General features: G+C 41.7%; 1 protein-coding gene across 6 annotated transcripts in view; it reads left to right on the plus strand.

The window, feature by feature from the left end:
• LOC149284485 (actin-binding LIM protein 3) overlaps positions 1-22,381 on the plus strand; it is a 204,387-nt gene that overhangs the window by 131,602 nt on the left and 50,404 nt on the right. For all 6 annotated transcript variants that reach the window (XM_089496688.1, XM_089496684.1, XM_089496685.1 and 3 more), the window contains exons 4-6: positions 1,122-1,234; positions 10,722-10,848; positions 14,998-15,091. In XM_089496688.1, coding sequence (XP_089352814.1) covers positions 1,122-1,234; positions 10,722-10,848; positions 14,998-15,091 — 334 coding nt within the window. The remainder of the gene's footprint in view (positions 1-1,121; positions 1,235-10,721; positions 10,849-14,997; positions 15,092-22,381) is intronic.

The following is a 22,381-nucleotide window of genomic DNA, read 5'->3' on the forward strand; positions in this document are numbered from 1 at the left end:
TGTGTTTAGCTGAAAAAAATTAAGTGCGGGGGGGGACCCAATGAGTACACATGCAGTGTTCCCTTCTTATTTGGATCCGGTCTTTTTCTTTTTAGACATGTTTGGGGGCTAGGTTGTGGAGAAAGCAGTGATTAATAGAGATGTTGAAAGTGAAAGGTGGGGTAGATATGCAGTAAGGGAAGTGTCTGCCCTGTACATTGGAATTGATTTTCAGGGAAGCCTGGGATGTGTTGTTTCAGCACACTTTATAAGAGAAAATAATAGAACTATAATTCTCCATAAGACTTTTTGTTGGGAACTTTGACAATTAGACAATTAATTGAGTGTAGAATGGATTTGCCCTAATAGATAAATTGTTGTTGGTCTTACTGCCACCAGTACACTGACAGTCTTCCTGGAGAGTTCCTAGAATCAATGAATCATGCTAGCATAGCACTTCTGAGACTTGCTGCTAGTTTTCAAGAACCCAGTTTTGAATATCTCTGAGCCTTTGCTGGGGCCAGGAAATCATGCTGTAAAGTGAATGAGTGATTTTGGGAGAATGGAAACATACTTGGCCAATTTAATAAATTACTTACATTGGCAATGGGGATTGCAACCCTATTGATTCCCCTGGACATCTCAGCAGCTGTCAGCATCAGTTACCAAAAGTGTTCTTCTGGATTATTTGTCTAGGTTTGATTTAGGAGACATGGTATTATGGTGGTTCTGGTCTTTCCTGGGGATAGGTCATCTTGGAAGGTGGTGCTAAGAGATTTCTCTTAAACTCATGGCTTTTTTGGCCTATGGTGTACCACATGGTTCCATCTTGTTTATCATGTTCTCCAAAATGCACATGAAAGGAGAACCAAGTAACTCACACAGTCTTTAATTTCCCTTTCCCATTTTTTAAAAAAAAATCTACAGAAAGGTAAATTTGAAACTTAAGCCACTAGCAAATTTTCTATTAGGAGCTCCTTTAGAGTAATATGCAGTTATAGCTCTCACCAGTCCCTTAAGTCAGCCAGTATAGCTGATTCATAATTTAACAAACCTGTCAAGGAATTCTTACATTATTTGACCATATTGGTGGTTTTAATTTATATACTACTGATGTTCTCCTGGTTTCTCCTCTCTTTCAGGAAACCATTCCCCATTGGAGACAAAGTTACATTCAGTGGGAAGGACTGTGTTTGCCAAACGTGTTCCCATTCCCTAATCAGCAACAAACCCATCAAGATTCATGGACCAAGCCGTAAGTAGCATACCAGAAGGGTTGAGTTACTGAATGTGAAGGTGCTGGAGGAAACTTGTTGGTGTCTGAGATCATCTAGTAACTTAGAAAGGGAGAGGGGGCCCATGAGAGGAATATCTCTGGAGTGTAGACATCTGTTAAGATTAGTGCCCTCTTTTTTCTGAAATAATTAAGACTGCAGTTCTAAAGGAGAGGGTATGGAGGAGAGAGTGCTGTGACACCAATATAGCCAAAATCTTTTTTGCTAGCAGGTGCATATATCAGATGAGATGGTGTTTAGATTCTTTTTAGCACCTGAGGTTTGGGTTTTTTCCAATATGCACAACAAGACCCCTTAGCCAGTAAGCCCTGAGACAAATCCAGCTTTCTCATCATATCATGAATATCAATGTGTGTTGAGATAAAGTTGGCACTAGTGGGCTTGAATCCTCTTCCTCCCCCACTCATCACTTTCCTGCCATACACATTTCCCCTCACCAAGGTTGAAAGGAGCCAGGAGAGAGGATCCAGTATTGAAGCTTTTTATCTAAGGTTGGAGCATTGTTAAACATCACCAAAGAGGTGGAGATCTGCTCCTTTCAATGTCTCCTAGAATGAATGTCAGATGGAACCACAGGTTGTTGTTGTTGTTGTTGTTGCTACTGTATGCCTTCAGATCTTTTCTAATTTATGGTGACCCTAAAATAACCCTATCACCATAGTACTGCCTAATCAGTAGATTCTATGCCTACATCTTCCAAAATTATTTTTAAAAATCCTCAAGATAATAATAGTGCTTCTCAAATTCTGAATCCTAACACTCTACTTATTAATTCTAACTAGAGAAGACCCATTAAATCAATGGAATCTTTATAAATCAACATGTGAGTTCCACAGACTCAGTTCATTTCTAATTGAGGCTAACTATTAGATTTAGTTTTTGCAAAAGTGAAAAAAGCCTATGCACTTCAAGTCTCCTCCTCCATCTTCATTTTCTTCTGGGCCAATCTGTGTCCCTTCAGATCTATATGAGCTCCTTGAATAAAAATAAAATAAAGTCAAATAGTTCATAAGGTAAAGGGAGCCAGCATGTTGCAGTAGTTTGAATGTTGAACTATGTCTCCAGGAAATCAGATTTGAATGCCTGCTCAGCCATTGGAGACCCACTGAATGGACCTTGGGGAAGTCACTCAGCCCGCCCCCCTTTTATGGACAGTGCAATGTGAGAACATTGCTCCACAAATAAAATTATTTCTACAATTTTATTTTCCTTTAATCTCAAGACATTGCTGTTACTCAAATCTTCATTTAGAAAGAGTTTAGGCATCCAAAGAAATGGGGAAGGCAAGTTATCAAGTGAATGTGAACATAGTAAATACAAGAATTCTAGATTTGAATGATTTTCAGTAGCTCACTCTTTCTAATGACAGCACTTTGAGAACTAAGGGAAAATGCATGAAGGAGAGGGAGAATTCTAATCTGGAGTGGAAATGCCCTCATCTCCCTTACATAGCTACATTTCTGCTCTCAGCTAAAGAGGAAGGCCATGGCAAACCTCCTCTGAATAAACCTTTCCAAGAAACTCTGCCATAAGTCATAGTCAACTTGAAGGCACACAATAACCAACTTTGTAAGGCAATTTAAAAACAAAACAAAATGCTGCTGATATGATGAAAGGTGATCATATATGGTAGTGCATGGTGATTACATTTTCTTTATGGTGAACTTCTGATGGGCATGTATGTGCATACACTGGAATACTCACAAGTGCCTGGGGATGGTGAAGTCACATAGTCACTGTGTAATGATAACTTGGGGGCTGTGCAGACCACCCCTTTTAGAGCCAGATCGGGACCATGGTAACTGCATGCTGCAGCCCTGATCTGGCCTTTCCGTGGCACAAAAAGGAGCCACAAAAAGCAGCTCCTTTTTGTGCCCTGGAAAGGGCAGCATAGCCACTGCACCATGATTTTACGTCACTTCTTTGACACTGTGTCATCTAAACGCAGCACCAGAGGAGCACCATGACACCGCACACTGTGTGGTGCGGCATTACACCACCATGGGGGTAGAGTTGGGGCATACGTCATATGGACATCACACCCCAACTCCGCCCCTAGACTGCAGAAGCTGTTAGATAGCCCACTTGCATTGCAAGAACTAGCTGCATGGATAAAAATCATCCTGGCCTAATTTCTGTGAGTGGACCAAGGAGAAAACCAAATTATCCCACATAATGCAGCTGTGTGGTGGAGTATGAGACATAGGCCACTGGCCACAGAAGGCCCTTGCCTGCTCCAGGGCAGGAGGTTAAATGAAAAGCTCCAAGATGGGTATGTGTAGGCAAGTGTATTTTGCTTTCTCTGTGCTGTATATCCATTTGTTTGAGTTGCTGCCTTTGTGTATCATGTCCCCTGCTAACAGGGTACAACAAAGGTGGGTGAATGTGGATGGGAAGAGAAACACTCTGCCTGCCGCCACGTCAGGAATTGCATTGAAGTTGGCAAGAAAACCTGGAGGAGAAGGGCACCCATCTTTCCCGGGTCACCTATTGGCACCCCCACTCCACAGTGCTTTGTGACTCTGCTTAGAAATAATGAACTACTTTTTAAAAGGCCTTGTGGGGAACAGTTGAGACTGGGAAGCGAACCAGCCGGATGCAATTGCAATGCAGGCTGTATGATCTCAGAGCGGAGGCAACAGATGTTGCTGTTCCCTGGTGTTTACTTAGACACATTGATTGCTGAGAGAAGAACTGTACAGTTTTTCCTCACTGTGATTACAAAACAGTATTTTCCTGTGACAGCCTGCTCCTGGCCGGGCTGTAGGGAGATGCCAAACAAGACTAGTATTGTGGCCACAATTCAACAGAGAGTCAAGAGCTCTTAAGCCTATTGATTTGACTTAGGCATGCAGAGACATAGCACTGTGTTGGATTGAGGCCTGCCTTCCCTCAAGATGGTAAAAAGAAGTTCAACTTCTATCAACATTTCCACATACTCATTTTTTTTTATAGTACACATGAATTTGGGGAGAGATTTATTTCTTCTCTTATTTTGTGTCATTCTTAAATATATACTGTTTTGCCAGAATTGACAGAAAAGTCAGTGCTGCAAGGAATGCAATCCTGAATTTTACAGGAAAAATAGAGTGGAGTAGTGTGAGATGGAGGGACTTTGACCATTTTCTCATTTGAGAATATTGAAAACTAAACTTTGTTTTGGTGTCCATATCATCTGAAAACCAGAACATGCTCTCTCTCTTTTGTTTACTACATCTGCAAACTACATCTCAGCTCCAGACAGGCCAGATGGATGACTGTATCCCACTGATAACCTATAGTGGCTAGTACAACCATTCTTTATGGGGGGAAAGTCACTTTTTTGGACTACAACTACCAGAATTCTAGGAACTGTAGTCCAAAGAGTAACTTTTCCCATTTATGTGCTGCATGCAGGAAGATAAGAGAGAGGAGGTGGGGGTTAATTTTCATGGCTTCTCCATCATTAGTTTGTCTTTCTGTGGAAGATGGAATCCACCTTGAGATATATGGTGGGATGAAATTTAGGATAGGACTTCTTTGCTTTTTATATTTCTGTAGAAGGGAGGACCCTGGCAGGTGACATTTCTCCTGTCAGAATGGAAGGAAGAGCCACACCTGGTAATCTTTTTATGGTGTTAGAGAAACAGCATGTCTCTTTTGGCTTGAAATCTTAGCAGGAAATAGTAAAATTGTTTACTAGGTGATTGTATGGCCTTTCTCTTTATTGGCTTTAGATTCATACCACACCTAGTCTGAGAAATCTTTGCACCAGTATCCCAGTACCTAGCCTTCCTTCTTATAAGATCCCGTCTTGGGTCATATGATGTCTCAGAATATGATAGAATCTTGCATGACATTCCATTAGATTTTTGGTGAAAGTATGTTATTTTGAGTTTTTTGTTGGCAGCACTGATTTCATATTTAAGCTTTTCTGTGTTTCATCCCATGGGTGAGATAAAACTGCTTATTGAATAGGATTCTGCTTGTCATATTAGACAGGTATGGGTGCATTCTGCAGGGAAACTCCAAGCATGTGCAAAATAAACAGAAGTTGCATGAAAACACAGTACCATATATACTCATCTATAAGTTGAGAAATTTATGCCCCAAAGTTTGCCCCAAAACCCTGGTTCAACTAACATATGGGTCAATATGGTAATGCTGATGATGGCAACTCATTCAGTGACAAACACACACATATATACCTTCCTCCCCACTTTCTCTCCCTGCCTGGGAATGGGCTGCTGAAAGCAGAGAGAGTGCAGGGCGATTTTTATTTCTATGGGAGCAACAGCTGATCCAGTGACACACAAGACAAGCTGGCCACTGCAGACAACTGTGGGCAGGCAGGCAGGCATGCAGTAAAAAGCTTCCATTCTGGGGAGAGTCTACTGTAAAAGTAGGTTTCTTGGCAGGACAGAGGGCATCTGTGACTGTTTAACTCCACTCCAAGGAAAAAACAGCTGCAACTGGGGTTCTTTGGTGCTTCCTCGCTATGGCAGAGAAACAGCCTCTGTCCATTGTCAGGGAAACATTGAAGAGCCACCATGGACCTTACCTTCAACTTATCCACGGGTCATACCAAAAAGCCATAAGTTTGGTCCCAAAACCTACCCTCAACTTATACATGAGATCAACTTATAGTCAAGTATATATGATAATAATAACAATAATAAATTTATTTCTATCTTCCCACCTCTCCCGATGGATTGAAGCGGGATCACAACAAGGTTAAAATTACAATTACAATATAGCAGCATTTGTTACTGCACCATTGAAACCACAATTAAAAGAATAAAAGCATAAGAACATAAAAACATAAAAACCTGAAAACATTTACAACAATCAATCACGGGGGCAGCTGGTCTCATTCCATGCTAGTGGTCTTCATAGGAGGTCAGGAGGATAAGCGTGGCGAAAGAGCTCTGTCTTTGCCACCTTCTAGAAGGTTTCTAAGGATGTAACAAGGCAGGTCTCCTCTGGGAGTCCATTCCAAAGTCTAGGAGTAGCTATACTGAATGCCTTTAGGGAAGTAGAAACATGTTTGGATGCTGGTATCTCCAACAAATTCTTCCCACTTGTTCTAAGAGTGCGGGGCAGATGATAGTTTTTTCAGTGGGTCTTGTAGAGGAGAGCTTCCCCTAGCCTGTGTTCCATATGAATTAGTCAGGAGGAGGGGGATCCCATTCATATTTTCTAACACAGGCATCAAAGTCTCTTAGGCTACTCTGCTTCAAGTGTGGAGCAGCAGGGTGTCATTTAGTAAAGTGTAGTAATCCACACAGCACCCATTGCTCTATTAAGGTATTTTGTATATGTCGGAGTTGTGGGTGCTGAATCTTATCACCCTGAAGGAGGTTAGATTAATAACATGTAATTTTCAGATGAGAAAGACTTCTCAGAATTGGAATTCTTAGCCAGTTCCTGCTACTTGAAGCTCAGAAATCAGGTGCAGTGAAAGAACATAGAATCAGTTAGAATCAGCTGAAGAATACAACTTCCCTAGAAATCCACTTGATATATTCCTCTCTTCAGCTGCACAGCTCAGGTTACTCCGGAGCACCATGGATTATTCATAACCAGCTGCAAACAGCGTTCATGATGTGTATGGCTGAAGGACAGCCTCTTTCTGCCTGCTATCTGCAGCTTTCTAAGAAGCAGACTTTAATGTATCTGTTCCTAAATTGGCATTTAGATGAGATCTAGCAATGATTTTAGCAAAAGAGGCAAGAGGAGTATAGTGGAGTCTCCTTCCCTAGAGGTCTTCAAACAGAGGTTAGATGGCCATCTGTCGGGGATGCTTTGATTTGGATTTCCTGCATGGCAGGGGGTTGGACTGGATGGCCCTTGCAGTCTCTTCCAACTCTATGATTCTATGATTCTATGAATATTTTGTTAATATGTACAGTCTCAGGAGTAGAATTTCCCAGACTCTCTTTCTCTATAGATATAACTGTTTTTCTATGTGTGTGTGTGTGTGTGTGTGTGTATAACTAATCTCTGCAAAATCTCTGCTTTTTTATATCTATGTCTATATTGAAGGCTGGAGATCTCCCTAAGCTATTCTAGCAGCAGAATGTAGTAAAATGCTGAGCAGCACATCTGGGATAGTGTTGAGAGATGGGTGACAGGGGCGGGAGGAGAAATAAATCAGATTGAAAGAGCTTGAAGATCTTATTTGTACTTTCAGTCAACCCCTCCAGCATTTCTAGGTGTTTCAGATTGAAACACAGTGTCAGTGGGTATTTTCAGACTGCAAACCTTCATCAACCACCTGCAAAAATGTTTTCTTTCATTGCATTTTCTGGTGTTAATGTGAGAGGGAAGGACTGGAATAACTCCCCAAATCAACCGGATGGTCCTGTCTCCTACCTTTCTTTCAATTAAAATCCTTGAAAATCTGAGGGATTTTCAACACTGGAGGAAAGAACCAGAGTCAGAGTTCTGTCAAGGCCAATGTGCTTCCTTCTACTGGTCTCAACAGACAGCAAAGGAAGTGGGAAATGAGAGAGAAGGCCAGTAAATTCCACATGTGCACACACTAGACATATCCAAACTAGGCAGAGGTTATGGAGCAGCTTTCCCAAGACTAGCATGAATTCAAAATATATTTACATTTGACATCTACCAGTGAGTGACCAAGCTCAAATGGAAGCTGCCAGCACCACCCTGTGGTCCCCAGCCATAATAAAAATAGTTCAACATAGCACAAAGATTGGATGGAGTGGCCCAAGGCACCACTCAAACTCTGGTGGTACATAGAAGTTTTAAAAAATGCATTCGACATCTGTTTGTTTCCTTTTCATTGCATCAGTGTCCAGATCTCCCTGAATCTTGGTCTGGTTTTCCAGAGTGAATCTGCTGCTACTCCATCAGTAGTTCTTAATCTGGACCCCCGGGGGCCAAAATGTCCTCCAAGGGGGTCCACAAAGCCTTGAAGAAATGTTATGAACTCTTACAGTTAAAATAGAATTAATTAATTAATTAATTAATTAAAATGGGAGGAAGGGAGGGAGAAAGGTTTTATGCCAAAATTCAGTTTGATCCATCAATTGCACTAATTGCACTAATCTGCCACCTCCATTAAAAACAAACAAAAGTAAAAATTGGCTATGAAAGTAACCAAAAATCTATTCAGCATTTGCTGGTCTGCATGCAGTGAGAACATGCAAGAGGATGATGCAAAGTGGCTGAGAGAAAACATGGCCACATGGCCCAAAAAACCCACAAAAAGCCATGTGATATTTCTTGCTGTTGTGTACCTTCAAGTCATTTCAGGTTTATGGCAACCCGAAGGCAAACCTATCATGGGGTTTTCTTGGCAAGATTTGTTCAGGAGAGGTTTGTCATTGCTTTCCCCCGAGGCTGAGAATATGTGACTTGCCCAAGGTCTCCCAGTAGGTTTCCATAGCCAAGTAGGGAATCAAACCCTAGTCTCCAGAGCCCTAGTCCAACACTCAAATCACTATACTATGCTAGCTCTCTTTTACATTTCTTGCTACTACACAATTTTATTATGATTAAGATTAATGATGTTATTAATTTTTATGGAATGATTCCATACAAAATATTATAAAAGGAATATGTGCATTTACTTATTTCTCCCTTCTCTCCAAATCTGAAGACCCTTGTTGAGCAATTTTAAATAAGGATTTGATTCACTTTAGGGTTTTAAATCTTGGGTTAGGCCTTGGTAGTCTGTGGCAACAAAATATTTAAAGGCAGTCTCTGGTTATATATATATATATATATATATATATATATATATGAGAGAATTGCTGTCATACCGGATGGATTGCTATAGTATTTTGTAAAGATGGATTCCTAAGTGGACTGCTTATCAACAGAAAAAAATCATAGAATCATAGGAGTTTATCACACAGGATGAATCCTGTGCAGAAACTAAATTTATTTTCATGTTATTTCTTTTTCACTCCAATGCATCCGACAACACCTGGGTTTTAAAATCCTGTTTCTGCACAGGATTTTACCAATTCACCCTCCATGTGATAAACTCCATAGAATCATAGAGTTGGAAGACACTACAAGGGCCATCCAGTCCAGGGCCCTGCAATGCAGGAGCTCTCAATCAAAGCACCCCCAATAGATGGCCATCCAACCTCTGTTTGAGAAGGAGATTCCACCACACTCTGAGGGAGTGTGTTCCACTCTGGAACAGCACTTACTGTCAAGCACTTCTTTCTAATGTTTATGTGGAATCTCTTTTCCTGTAGTTTGCATCCATTGCTCCAGATCCTCTTCTCTGAGGCAGTAGAAAACAAGCTTGCTCCATGCTCAATACGACACCTCTTCAAATAGTTAAACAGTGCTCTCGTATCACCTCTTAACCTTTTCTTCTCCAGGCTAAACATACCCAGCTCCCTAAGTCTCTCCTCATAAGGCATGATTTCCAGACCCTTCACCATTTTGGTTGCCCTCCTCTGGACAAGCTGGAGCATGTCCAGAGGAGGATGACCAAAATGGTGAAGAGTCTGGAAACCATGCAAAATCATTTCAGGCTCAACAAATGGGTCTTAAACCCAGGAAATTTCCATCCTGGATTCTCAGTTCAACATATGGCTCAGTGCAATGTTCAGAATGTATTTAATGGTTTGGAGATGAGATAATGAATATCTTTCAGTCACTCAAAATGTCACTGAGAAATCACAGAATCACAGAGTTGGAAGAGACCTCAAGAGCCATCACACCCAACCCCCTGCCATGCCAAAACACAGAATCAAATCAAATCAAAACGGTTTGTATCATCTTTCATTACATCATCTGTTGCTTACTAAGCAGTGATTTACTACAGATGAGATCTGATCGTAGGTCTACATGTCAGGATAAAGTCACAGTTAGAATAGTGGTCTACCGTGTGGACTTGTTAGTGAGTGTCTCAAATGCCCTCTTGAGCTTCAGCGCTCCATAGGTATTGCTGCTGTTGCAGTAAGCAACTTCTTCAGATACAGAAAAAATGCTTACAGAGGCAATTTGTCAGCAGTACCAATATCATTCTTGGGAGAAGAGTGTCAAGGAAGAACATTCAAGGTCAGAGCTGTGGAAACTGTGGTCCTGCAGATGTTGTTGAACTTTAACTTCCATCAGCCCTAACTAGTATAGTCATTGGTGCAAGGTAATGGGATCTGCAGCCCAGCAGCATCTGGAAGCTATTCATTATACATCCCTCTTCAAAGGGTTCCCTTAGTAGTGCTTTCTGAGCTTGACTGGCAGTCTTCCCCCAGTGTGACAGAGAGTGGCACCATGTTTGTTTCCATTGGCTATAACTGTTTCTTTCTTTCCTGGAAACTTCCTACAGACCAGTAGTCAAGGATGCCAGCCCATGAATCACTACGTTGAGTAGCACTGCGCTTTTGAGTAGCACTTCATTGTGAGCGCCTAAGACCATTTAGGTGTTGGTGTCAGCACTGGCATCATTATTAATTCTCTGTTTTTCTTGTTTATTAGAATGTGCAGGTTGCAAGGAGGAAATCAAGCAAGGTCAGTCCCTCCTGGCTTTGGAGAAACAGTGGCATGTCAGCTGTTTCAAGTGCCAAACCTGTGGAGTCATCCTGACGGGAGAATACATTAGCAAGTGCGTATCTTTTTTCTTCTCCTGTCCCCACATCCCTCACATATCTATTGGACAGTAGCAGGAGTTTTCTTCAATGCTACTTATTCAAATTGTTACCTTGGAAAATTTCAGCTGACACCATCTGGCATACCTAGTGCAACTTTGTAGATTATAAACCAGCAGGGTTTATATTTTGGGTAATGAACAAAGTGGAAAATTGTGTATCATGAGCTGAGATCTGTGAGTTCCCCATTCATCTGAAATGCATGCATTTCAAAGCAGGGGTATGTCATGGGGCCAATTTCACATATCACAAAAGAAGCATGAGTCACATACATTTTCTCTCATCCTGTTTCTGTAGAGCTGCTGTAAAAGATTAAATAGTTCAGAAGTGGACAAAATGTAGCCTTGTGGCCAAATGCTTCCTCCAAATCTGGGGCAGGGTGTGGGAGAGGTTGGCATCACCTAATCCCTCCCAACACACACACACACTACATTTTTTTCTGTCAAAAAGTGGGTGAAGTCTCCAGTAGCATTGATTCATGTTTTAAATTGATGCAGGAAACCATGGTATTTTTTTTAACATAATATTTTCCACTATTTTCAAACCCAGGAATAAAATTATGTAAATTCTTCTTCTACCCCATCCCCAATTTTGGACCATCTTTGCTGGTCCATTTAGTCCCTCAAGGCAAAGTCCCCAGATATATTGAAGTTGTCCATCCCTGCTACAGATGAAAGATATAATTTGGATTTGGGAGCAAAGTATGGCACTCCAGATGTTGCTGGACAGCAGCATTGCCTATACTGACGAGAGCTCATGGGTGTTGCAATTCAACAATATCTGGGGAGCTACACTTTGCCTGCCCCTGCTATAATTCTCTGGGGGACTTTGCTTCCAAGGGAACACTTCAGATCCCTCATGTTTATTTCAGATGGGAAAAATTGTTTTCTCAAATTTTTTGACTTACAAAGAAGTAAGCCATCAGATTCTTACATTTGCTCAGAAAGAAGTGTAGTTGTCCTCTGGCTCCACTCACCTGGTCAGTGTATGCAAAAGGACTGGAATGTCTGCAAGGACTTAGGCACTTAGAACCATAGACTTTGTACAAAACACACACATTAGGAAAACAGCATACATGCCTACATGACAGAAAATGTGGATAAAAGTGTGGATTAACCTCCATGTGGGTGAGTCTCATTACTTGGGATGGTAATATAGGTAGGATTCAGAGAAACCAAAGGAAATAGAGACTGAGAGTTTGCCATGTCCCTAGCAAAGACTAATAACATTTCAAAACATTTACTCTCTTTTTTTTCATGGTTATCAAAGTATATTAAATTACTGTGAAGCAGTTAAGACTTGCCACTAATCAAAGAGCATACTGACTATTCCATGCATGCTTGCTCCTTTTCACGTCCTTTGTCAGTTCAAACCCCCCATGCTTCTTCCACAGGATAAAACGTCAGTCCTTACTCAAGGCTGCGTCAGAGGCCTACTCTCTGTTGGGCTAAACTGGGTCATAGCTTTGTCCTGCCCTTGTCCTGCCCTTGGATGGTCACAATTGTAGGTCTACTTTTTCTTCATTATTTCATAGTTATTTAACCATTCTGCTCATTTTTCTGATTCACTCGAATTTGTCTGAAGGCCAGGTGAAAGAAAGTACTAGAAAAATCTTTTTTTAAAAATACAACTCACTTATTGCTCTGTCTCTGACACAGACACTGGCTCATGAAGAATTGCCATTCTGTGCCCTCCCCAACCTGCAATTAAATAATGTGCTGTGGGCTTTTGTTTCTCTTTGCAGCAGCAGTGGTGGCTGCCTTACCACATGGTCCCTGGGAGCTGCCTAGTGTTGCCACTGCAGGCACAAGTCACTCTGAGGTCACAACAAGCACCCAGCATTGGTAACATGGCTGGGCACCTCATTCTGACCATGTGGGAAGGCAGATGCCTGTTGTTTACTGCAAGAACTGAAAATTCACAGCAGAGGAGCAGGTATGGGGGGGCAGAATACTTGGGGGGGGGCATCCTCAGAGTATTCTGGCAAGTGAAGACAAGGCCTTAGCTGCATTCTTGCCTGAATGTGTCCAAGCAGACTATGAGCAGATTCACACTAACAGTCAATAGGAACTGTATTGATTACATAATGATACTTCATTTCAAAAGCGAGTTGTAGACCCTGCCATCCAAAAAGTAAAATATTTACCATCAGTAGTGCCCAACATCTTGGAACTTCCAATCCAGTTGTAGCAACAGATGCTGAGCCTAAATAGCCAAACTTGTGAAAGAAGCAATGAAAGAATTGTTGTGCCTTCAAGTCATTTCTGAATTATGGAGATCCTAAGCTGACCCTGTCGTGAGGGTTTCTTGGCAAGATTTATTTGGATGGGGTGGGGCTTGCTTTTGCCTTCCTTTGAGGCTGAGAGAATGTGTGTCATGCCCCCTGCCCCCAGAGTGGGGGCTTGTCCACCGCGGTCATGTATGTCCATGGTTCCAGGAAGGCAGCCACACTCTTTAGTTGCTAGTGCCAACAAACCTTATAAACAACTAGTCCAAACATAACAGGTTTAGCTCCATTCAATGTGGGCGAATCAACCAAAAATACAAAGAAAGTCTGAGGGCTCTCTCAGGCTAAGGTTCATGAGCCCCTCCTGGAGTTGGCATAGCTCCTTTCTCAAGGGCCTCCCACTTGTATTTCTTTAGAAACTACCTCTGCTTTCCTCAGCTGCTTTCCCCTGGGGCCCCACCACAGGTCTATTCCAAGCCAGCCTCTCTTCATCCAAATCCAGGAGCAGGGGCCTTAGAGGAGAGCTAAGTGGAGACTAGGGCCTTCCCCTGCACTGTCATCATGTAGCCTATCTCCTCCACCTCCCTGGAGCTCTTCTGTCCAAGCCTGGCTGCCTCTTCCTACCAAGGTGTGACATGTTCCTAGCCTTCTGCCACCCAGGCAGTTTCAAGTTCTCCCTCTTCCTTGTCTATTCAGTTGCCTCTTTCAATCTCTCTCAGTCTCTCTCGCTCTCTCTCTTTCTCTCCATCTCCCCTCTGACCACTCTCTCCAACCTTTAAAGCCTCAGCCTCTTCTCCCTTTCTGGCCTCCCTTGGCTGCACCCTCTTTCCTCTTTCCTCTTTCCTCCCCTGGCTGGCTCAGCTCCCCTGTGTTGATTAGGCATTGCCAGTTTCCTTCCCTCCTCAGCTCCTACATTCCCTTCCTTGAATTGCCTCGACATTCCTTGGCATTGGCTCTGATACACTTTGAGCTTCAGTGGAGGCAAAGTGGTGGGAGCTTTCGCCCCGCCTTTCCCGTGTCTTTGTGTGAGTCCGGAAAGTTGGTCCGCACCCCATCTCTTCTTCTGTCTCACAGTGTGACTTACCTAAGGTCACTCAGTGGGTTTCCATGGCCAAGTGAAGATTTGAATCTTGTTCTCCAGAGTTGTAGTCAAAGATGCAAACCATTGCTGGACTAAGGTCACCAATAAATACCTGGTGCTGTAGGCTATATTTTAGAGGAAGGAACTGGCAAAACCACCGCTAAATATTCCTTCTCTAAGAAACCCCTGTAACATTAGTGGTGTTACCATAAGTTGACAGAGCACTTGAAGACACACACACACACACACACACAGTGCCTATTGACAGGAAATATCTTTGTTGCCCCTTCACAGTCTCATGATCTTGAAAACTTACTCTTGCTGGAAGGTACTGGGGACAAAAAGGCAAATAATTTGTCAAATAATGTTCATGTTTCTTCCCGTTCAGGCAAATAATGGAGAGAAACCAGGGTTCTAGAGGTAATAAGACATACTACAACATAGGTTTGGGCAGAGAGGGGAGACAAGGAATGGGAATATTGAGATGGGTGACACAGTGTAAACACAGCTCCTTGGACCTTAAGGAGAATATTATTCATTTATTTTATTTATAAGCCACTTTTCTTTTAAACGAGACCCAAGGTGGCTCACAAAAGATATCCATTTATTTGCCCTGCTTTATCAAATCCAGAAGAAGCACCTTGAAGGCAGCATTCCCCCTGCTGCCATTCACTTTAGCACAGATGATGTATTAACCTCACACAGTGGGAAATGACATGCGCTTGGGAAAAGGGGTGAAGATGCTGTGCTATCCTGTTCCCTCTTCTAAGCTTCTTGGCCTTATATTTCCCCCTGCAGGGATGGCATTCCATACTGTGAGTCTGACTATCATGCCCAATTTGGCATTAAATGCGAGACCTGCAACCGGTATATCAGTGGCCGGGTCCTGGAGGTGAGTCCAGTTGAATTGTTCTCTTAATGTCAAGCCAGTGCGTTCCATTCAGAAGAGACATCATGTGTGCTGTTGTTTCTCTGTAATTGAACAAATGCTATACAGTGCCCAGTAGAACATGAGGCATGTCTTATTACAAAGGACTGCAGGGTAACTATGTGGTGATCTTACACTGGGGCTGTTTGAACCAGAGGTCTGTGAAAGGGGTAGGGAGTTGCTTCTGACATTTTCAAAGCTCTATCCACATTACAAGGTAGAAACAAAGCTTGCTATAGTAACGCCAATGTAAAGGACTAGTTTCTAGGACAGAGGTATATTGGGCTTGGGAATCTGAGTGACAAGAAGAGAATAAGCAGCTGTACATTACAAATATATAGGCTAGCATGGTGGCTGCTAAATATAGCTGACTATATATAGCTGAAGTGAGGGAGTGCTAAAAATTGGCATGGCTGTGTCTGCATTACAGAGCATGGAATGCTCATTCTAATTTATAATCTGGGAGCTGCAGAGAAATATGTATGCAAGCACCATTGTTTTTGGCAGGATGTTTCCAGACTTTATGGTGGCAGAGAAAACCACCTGCAAACATGAGAGGACTGAAGCATCTGTTAAATATTGGGGGACATCTGGTAATTTCATAGCAGAATTTTTGCTTCTTTCCACTGGCTCATAGCCCCTGCACACCTATTGTTCTGTCAGTGAATCCAAACCCTTCATTCTCAGTCTATAACAAAGAATAAATACAAAAATTTCCAGTTTCTGGAACAGAAAATTGGCTGGTTTGAAGTATGCAAATAAAGCTGTTTCAGATGAATGCCTCTGATTAAAACAGTAGGGTTTGGATTATAAGACCACATTTTTTTAGTCTCTGATATAGCATCAGGCCCATATAAGAACATGAGTAGGGAGACCTATCTTCCATAGTGGCCAACCTGTTGTAAGTGGTATTCAACGGTATGCTGCCTCTCATTCCGGAGGCATATACAGTCATCATGACTACTATTAGTCTTATTCTCCATGAATGTTTCTGATACTGTTTTAAAGCCATCCAAGGTGATGCCATCAACATGCTATGTGAAAATGAGTTCTGTAGTTTAACAATGCACAATATGAAGTTCTTCCTTTTGTCTGTCCTGAATCTTCCACAGTTGGATGAGCCTGGGACATAGGATGCGAGGGAAGATAAAATTATGTGTAGCCATTCTCTGCCCTCTTTGATAAACCTGAATCATGTCCTTTCTTATTTGCCATCTTTTTCTAAAGTGACAAAGCTCCAAACAGTTGTGACTTTTTGTCAGAGGAGAATCGCTCTAGCTCCCTGACCATTATGGTTGCCCTTTTCTACATCTTTTCCAATTATGTGGAATCCTTTTTGATTTGCAGCAACCTAAGCTATACATAGAATTCAAAGTGTAGTCTCAGCACTATAGATTTTTAGGAAGGCATTTTGGTATTTTCTTTGAAATGCATGGAAAAGTTAAGCAAACGTGGCTGTACCTTTTGTCCATGAAGTACCTTTGTTCCTTAATCTGGAGGCGCCCTCCCCAAAAAGTCTTGTTCTTTTCTTGCTAATCACCTCCAAATGCACTGGAGAAAAGATACTTTCCTGGCATGCTTCTCTTCTTTCCTGGTCCAAGGCATTTCAGCAGCATTATTCAACAGTGCCCCTGTTTGTAATACTCCTCAGTGATCCTACCTGCCCTCCAGTTGATAGCGAACACATTTTGCAGTCTGCTTGCCTCTTATCCATCCACCTGAAAGACTGCTCTGTAGTCAGGTTCCACCCTGCTTTCCTCTGTTGCTGTGGCAACAAATCCAGTATTGCTGCTAGCCATGCAGCACGATGCTTTCGAATAATGAAAGGAGCCCTGATGGTAGAAGGCTGTGGCTGCTAAGGGAAATTTGGGAGCCCAGGGCAAGCATTCCAGGAGTCAGCCCATGGAGCTTGTCGAATGAGAGTTAAACCAGAGACACTCCAGGCTATTGGGCTTTAAATGAATGTCTTATGTTAACGGCAACAGCAAGTCAAGTGGATTAAAATGGTGTTACATTTTCCTTTAGAGAAGGTTACAGCTTGTATTCCTCTCTCTTAAAAAAAAAAAAAAAAGCTCAGGGGGGAATTAATTTTCCCACTGCTATTGTATGCTGCTGCTGAGTTTGACTAGGACTTAAACTTATGTTAGGGCTGAAGTTCATCTCCAGAAACTGATTTCAGTACCTCATAGGGTGCATTCAGTACCTTATAGGGTACACTAGAAATTATGCCATTTGACACTGCTTTCAATGCCATGGCTCCATCTTACAGAATCCTGGGATTTGTAGTTTTATGAGTCACTAGCACTCTTTAGCAGATAAGGCTAAAGAGCTTGTAAAACTACAAGTCCTAGGATTCACTAGGATGGCATTACAGCCCTTAAAGCAGTATCAAACTGCATTATTTTTTCAATGTAGATGAACTCATAGGATTATTAGAATTTGTGAAGTAAAAAAAGCAAAATGTCTCTGAGCATTCTTTAAGCATCAAGCAGTTTTATCTCCTTCCAGTCTATTTAGAATTTGAGGTCAGGACATATGGCATGAATTTCAGGCAGGTTTGTAGCTGAAATTGTAGCTTGGCATCTCTCTCATCAGAAATTAAGCACTGGCTGGCAGGAAAGACATTATCCCAGTCCTGCTACAAATAATCCTTTTTGTAGATGTAAGAAAGCCCCAAAGCACTGGAATGGTTGCATGGTTAGGCATTTGTCAGTTTCACATCAAGCTTGCCCACCCACTCCTAGACCTGCACTGACTATCTGTTCCCAGACTGTCATAAAGGCCTGTCTCTAGAATGAAAATTGACATGAATCTGCCATGCATCCAAACATCTGACTATTTCAATGCCATGCTAAAAGGATCTTGAGACCCATAGCATGTGAAGCAGCCCCCAAAGGCAAGGATCCTGGGCTCCAACTCTCTGCTTGCTACAACTCAGTCATCCCACCATTTTCCATTTGTTTGCCTCCAGACAGTTGAGCCAAGACATGTGGAGTGGTCCTGGAAATATCTTTATTTAATTGTGCTGCTTGGCACAATGTGAGTACCACTCTGTACCTCTCATTATATGTAGTTGGCCAGTTGAACTGCATTAGGGGTGCAATTGCAAGGCCTCAGTAGCAAAGCTGATTGGAAGCTTCATAACATGGAGGAAGTTGTCTGGAAGAGCAATATAGGGCCCGTACAGACAGGCCAAAATAAAGCTGCTTCGAGTCATTTTGAAGGTATGCTGTTTTTAAATGATGCATGCGTCCTAAGAGTCCGGAAGCCATGCCAAAGCCATGCTCCAGTCCTAAGGATTGCAGCATGGCTTTGGCATGGCTTCCAGCCTCTTAGGATGCATGCATCATTTAAACAGCATACCTCCAAAGTGACCCAAAACAGCTTTATTTTGGCCTGTCTGTACAGGGCCATAGTTTAACAACCTTGAATTTGCATTCTCAAATGTTTCTCAGCTAGGCCTGTTGGCTAAGGGCCTTTCACATTATTATTATTATACTATGATTCCACTTTAACACCTATGGCAACATCCTTTGGAATCCTGAGGTTTGTAGTTTGGTCAGAAGCACCAGAGGAGCTTCTTGGGTGAGAGTTCTAAATGCCCTTCCCTTAAACACAAATCCCAGGATTCCATCAGATGGAACCATGGGTCTATTCATACTAGACAAGTATAGCACTATATTTCATTTCAACTGCCATGGCAACATCCCATGGGGTCCTGGGAACTGCAGTTGAGGGGAAAGTTTTTTGAAATATCAGTCAGGGAACTCCTGTGCCTCACTAGATTACAAATCCCAGGATTCCATCGGATATTGCCAAGGCAGTTAAAGTGGAATCATATTGGTAGAACCAACAATAATAATGACAGCTACAACAACTGATCCCCTTTGCAACCCACTGCTACTGTCTTCAAGAAGTTGCAGCTGATCTTTTGTTCTGCTACTGCAAAGGTGGCAATTTTAAGTGTGATAGATTAAAAATGATCAGCCAACGAGTCACAAATAAGATCAAGCAATGACCTAACTAGGTTCAATACTTTATCCAGCAACCTTTTGTTTGTTTGATTGATTTTAACCTTTTTTCATCCGGTGTCTAATGCAATTATAATTTTGTCACCAGTACATGACTTGTTGTACTAGATACATGGTATTGTCAGATTGTTTTGTAATGGAGTTTATCACACAGACAAATTTTCTATCTAGTGCTATACTTGTGTGGTGCAAATGGGCCCATGGCAGTTCACGCAGAATCATTGAGCTACAATTATGTAGTGTGAAAGGGCTCTAAGAGCAGTTTCACTTGTCATGAAGAAGGCCAATTCTTCTGCCTTTATAAAGAAGCCTGGAGGAGACCTGCACATCTTAAATCACATACAAACAAGTGTTTTAATCAGTAGTCTCTATCAAAATGTTTTTTTTAAAGATGTTTCTCCCCTGTACAGACCATGCAGCTCAGAATGGAGAGACTGCTGCATCTTACTTCTCATAATTTGTGGTATCCCTGGAGAATGATCAGGAGGAGTTCCTCATGATCCTCAAGAAGAGATTGGCCAGAGATAGGTTAACTGGATTCTGGAAAGATGCCATGTATAACCCTGGAGCTTGTGCGAGAAGCAAAGCCATGTGCAATGTATTGTGTAATGAAGGCTGCAAAATCTTCAGGCAACTCAGAAGCCCTGTGGTCATGGTATGGCCTATCTTTTGATAAATTTGGAACAGTCACTTTACAGCTCTCAGTTCTTGTTGGTGTTGGTTTGTTTTTGTTCATGCTGGACACAGAGGGTGGTATCTTTTAGACACTAAGTCAGCTAGCCACAGTGATTGCAAAGCAGACAGGAGAATGGGCAGCCCAGGAGTCTGATAACCAACAGGAATACCATGGAACCCTGTTGCTTTCAAAGCAGTCAGCTCCCATCATCCTTCATGACAAAGTGTGGCATAAGAGTGCCTTGAACCATCCACCATAATCAGCTTAAGCCTGTGGCTGTCCCCGATGACTTTAAGATGTGCAGCCAGCCATGGAAGATTAATGAGTCTTAAAGGAATGGCATTTTCCTTCCACTTTGAATTATAATAAGCATTCTCTCTTCATAGGAGACAGCATTAGGCTCCCAAAATGGCTGTAATTTTAATCAGTATAAAATAATTCTGTTTTTAAAGCAGCTGCAGTTTGTTCTAGTGGGCAATTGCATCATGCTGCACTGTGGTGGTGTGATGGAGGTGGACAAGCCAAATAAGAATCCCACTGGGTGCTTTGCCATGTAGCCAAGATGACCAAACTGCAAGTAAAATGAACTGTTGGCTAAGTGCTACCGTTGAGGAAGAAAGCAAGCTGGATTCTGAGATTGGAATATCTAGTATGCATCATAAGTACATTTGGGATTTTCTTAGCAGAGCTGTCATTAAAAAAGAAAGAAAGAAAGAAAGAAAGAAAGAAAGAAAGAAAATTGGCTCACTTTTTTTTAGAACTGAATGAGCATTTCTTAGAAAAATATAATAGTCATCACATAGGATTTTTTATTATTATTATTAAAATGCTTTATTTTTATTTACATGAGACTCTTATACAGTATATTATTCAAATCAAAAATTCAACATCATTATAAAAACCAAGCTTCATCAGTCTCTTCAACTATTCAAAATTCTCCCTTTCCCCCACCCCAAGACACTGTTCCAATTTTTTCTTAATGCAAATATTCCTCTATTTTTGTATTTTGCATCTACCCCCATCTCACACTAATAGCTAATTTTCGTTATTTTTGCATCACAGTCTATGTATATGTTTCTTTGATATTTCTCTCTTCCCATACTTTCCTTGCTTTATATTATAGAAATTGTATTTAAACAATACCTCCTATCCATTTCTTAACCTTATCAAAAATTATGGAGACACCAACCACCTATTCTTACAATAATTCATCAGTGGTTTCCACATTTCTTCGTTTGACTCATCGTACTTCCCATTTTCCCAGAGCCACATCGTTAATTTGTCCATCTCTATTGCATCCAATGCCTTCAATAACCATTCATCAATGTTTATTTCTCCAGTTTTTTCCACTTTTTTGCTATAACAATTCTAGCTGTTGTTAATGAATACAGTAACAGCTTTTTATGTTTCCTTTATTCATCCCCTCCTATCATATTCAACAAGATTATTTCTGTTTCCAATCTTATAGTAATTTGGTATATTTCCTCTATTATCCTCTGCATTTTTTTCCAAAAAATCTTCACTTGTGGACAAGTCCACCACATATGGTAATATGACCCATAATGGCTATTACATCTCCAACATGCCTCTGATTTGTTTTTCAACATCTTTGCTAATCTTGATGGGGGGAGATGCCACCTGTATAGCATTTTCATAAAATTTTCTTTTAGGTCAGCACAACATGTAAAGTTTTGATAGGCATTGATCTACACCTTTTAATATATCTAAATTATAATCTCTGGCCTGCATCTTGATATCAAAAGTGCATCTTGACCTGAGCAGCTATATGGCCCTAGTATGTGATCTTCCACTGAAACAAAGGGAAACCATGGGTTTTGAGATGTAAACGAATTTCCTTTCCCAGCCCTGGAAATGGATGAGATCATGCAAGGAGCTGCTAAGTGCTCTCAGGAAAGATGCTATCATGTGTCTCAAGGAAGTGTCTCTCTTTGTGATTGAGGGGGAGCCAGGTGAATTAAAAGAATGACATTTGCATAGCCATTTGGGTCCCTGCTCTGTCGGAAACTTGGGGAGATGAAACATTTGGGGGAAGATGTGAAATACACATCAAACAATCTCCTTTGATTACCCTTTGTCTGGAGAACCAGTTAAACCCTTAAAGGTTCTCCCAAATTTGGGGAGGGGCGGCCAGCCATTCACTGCTGGTAGCCACTCACTGCTGCTAGCCTCTCTCTGCTGCTGGCAGCCAACAGCTATGTCAGTTTAAAGTCAGTCTCTCTCTCTGTCTTGTCTGCTAAACCAGTCCTGCAAACCCACACACAATTTGGACACACCAAAATAGAACTTCTATGTTAGGTGAGTATTTCCATTAGAAAGCCTAATATCTTTCCCATATTTACTACGTTATTTCCTGAGTCTTGTATGAATGTATGAGCGTATGTGCCTGTATGTTTGAATCCTTGTTTCCAATAAAAGAGACATTGATTGTACTTAAAGCTTCTGCCTCATTTCTGGATTTCTAGTTCCTGGTATACAGATCGAAGGGGCGATCCCATCTGAGGTGTAGTAACAGGCCTCCTCTCGTGA

The sequence above is a fragment of the Sceloporus occidentalis genome, unplaced genomic scaffold (genome assembly GCF_023333645.1).
Source record: "Sceloporus occidentalis isolate IW3139 unplaced genomic scaffold, rSceOcc1.0.p SCAF_92, whole genome shotgun sequence".
NCBI lineage: Eukaryota > Metazoa > Chordata > Lepidosauria > Squamata > Phrynosomatidae > Sceloporus > Sceloporus occidentalis.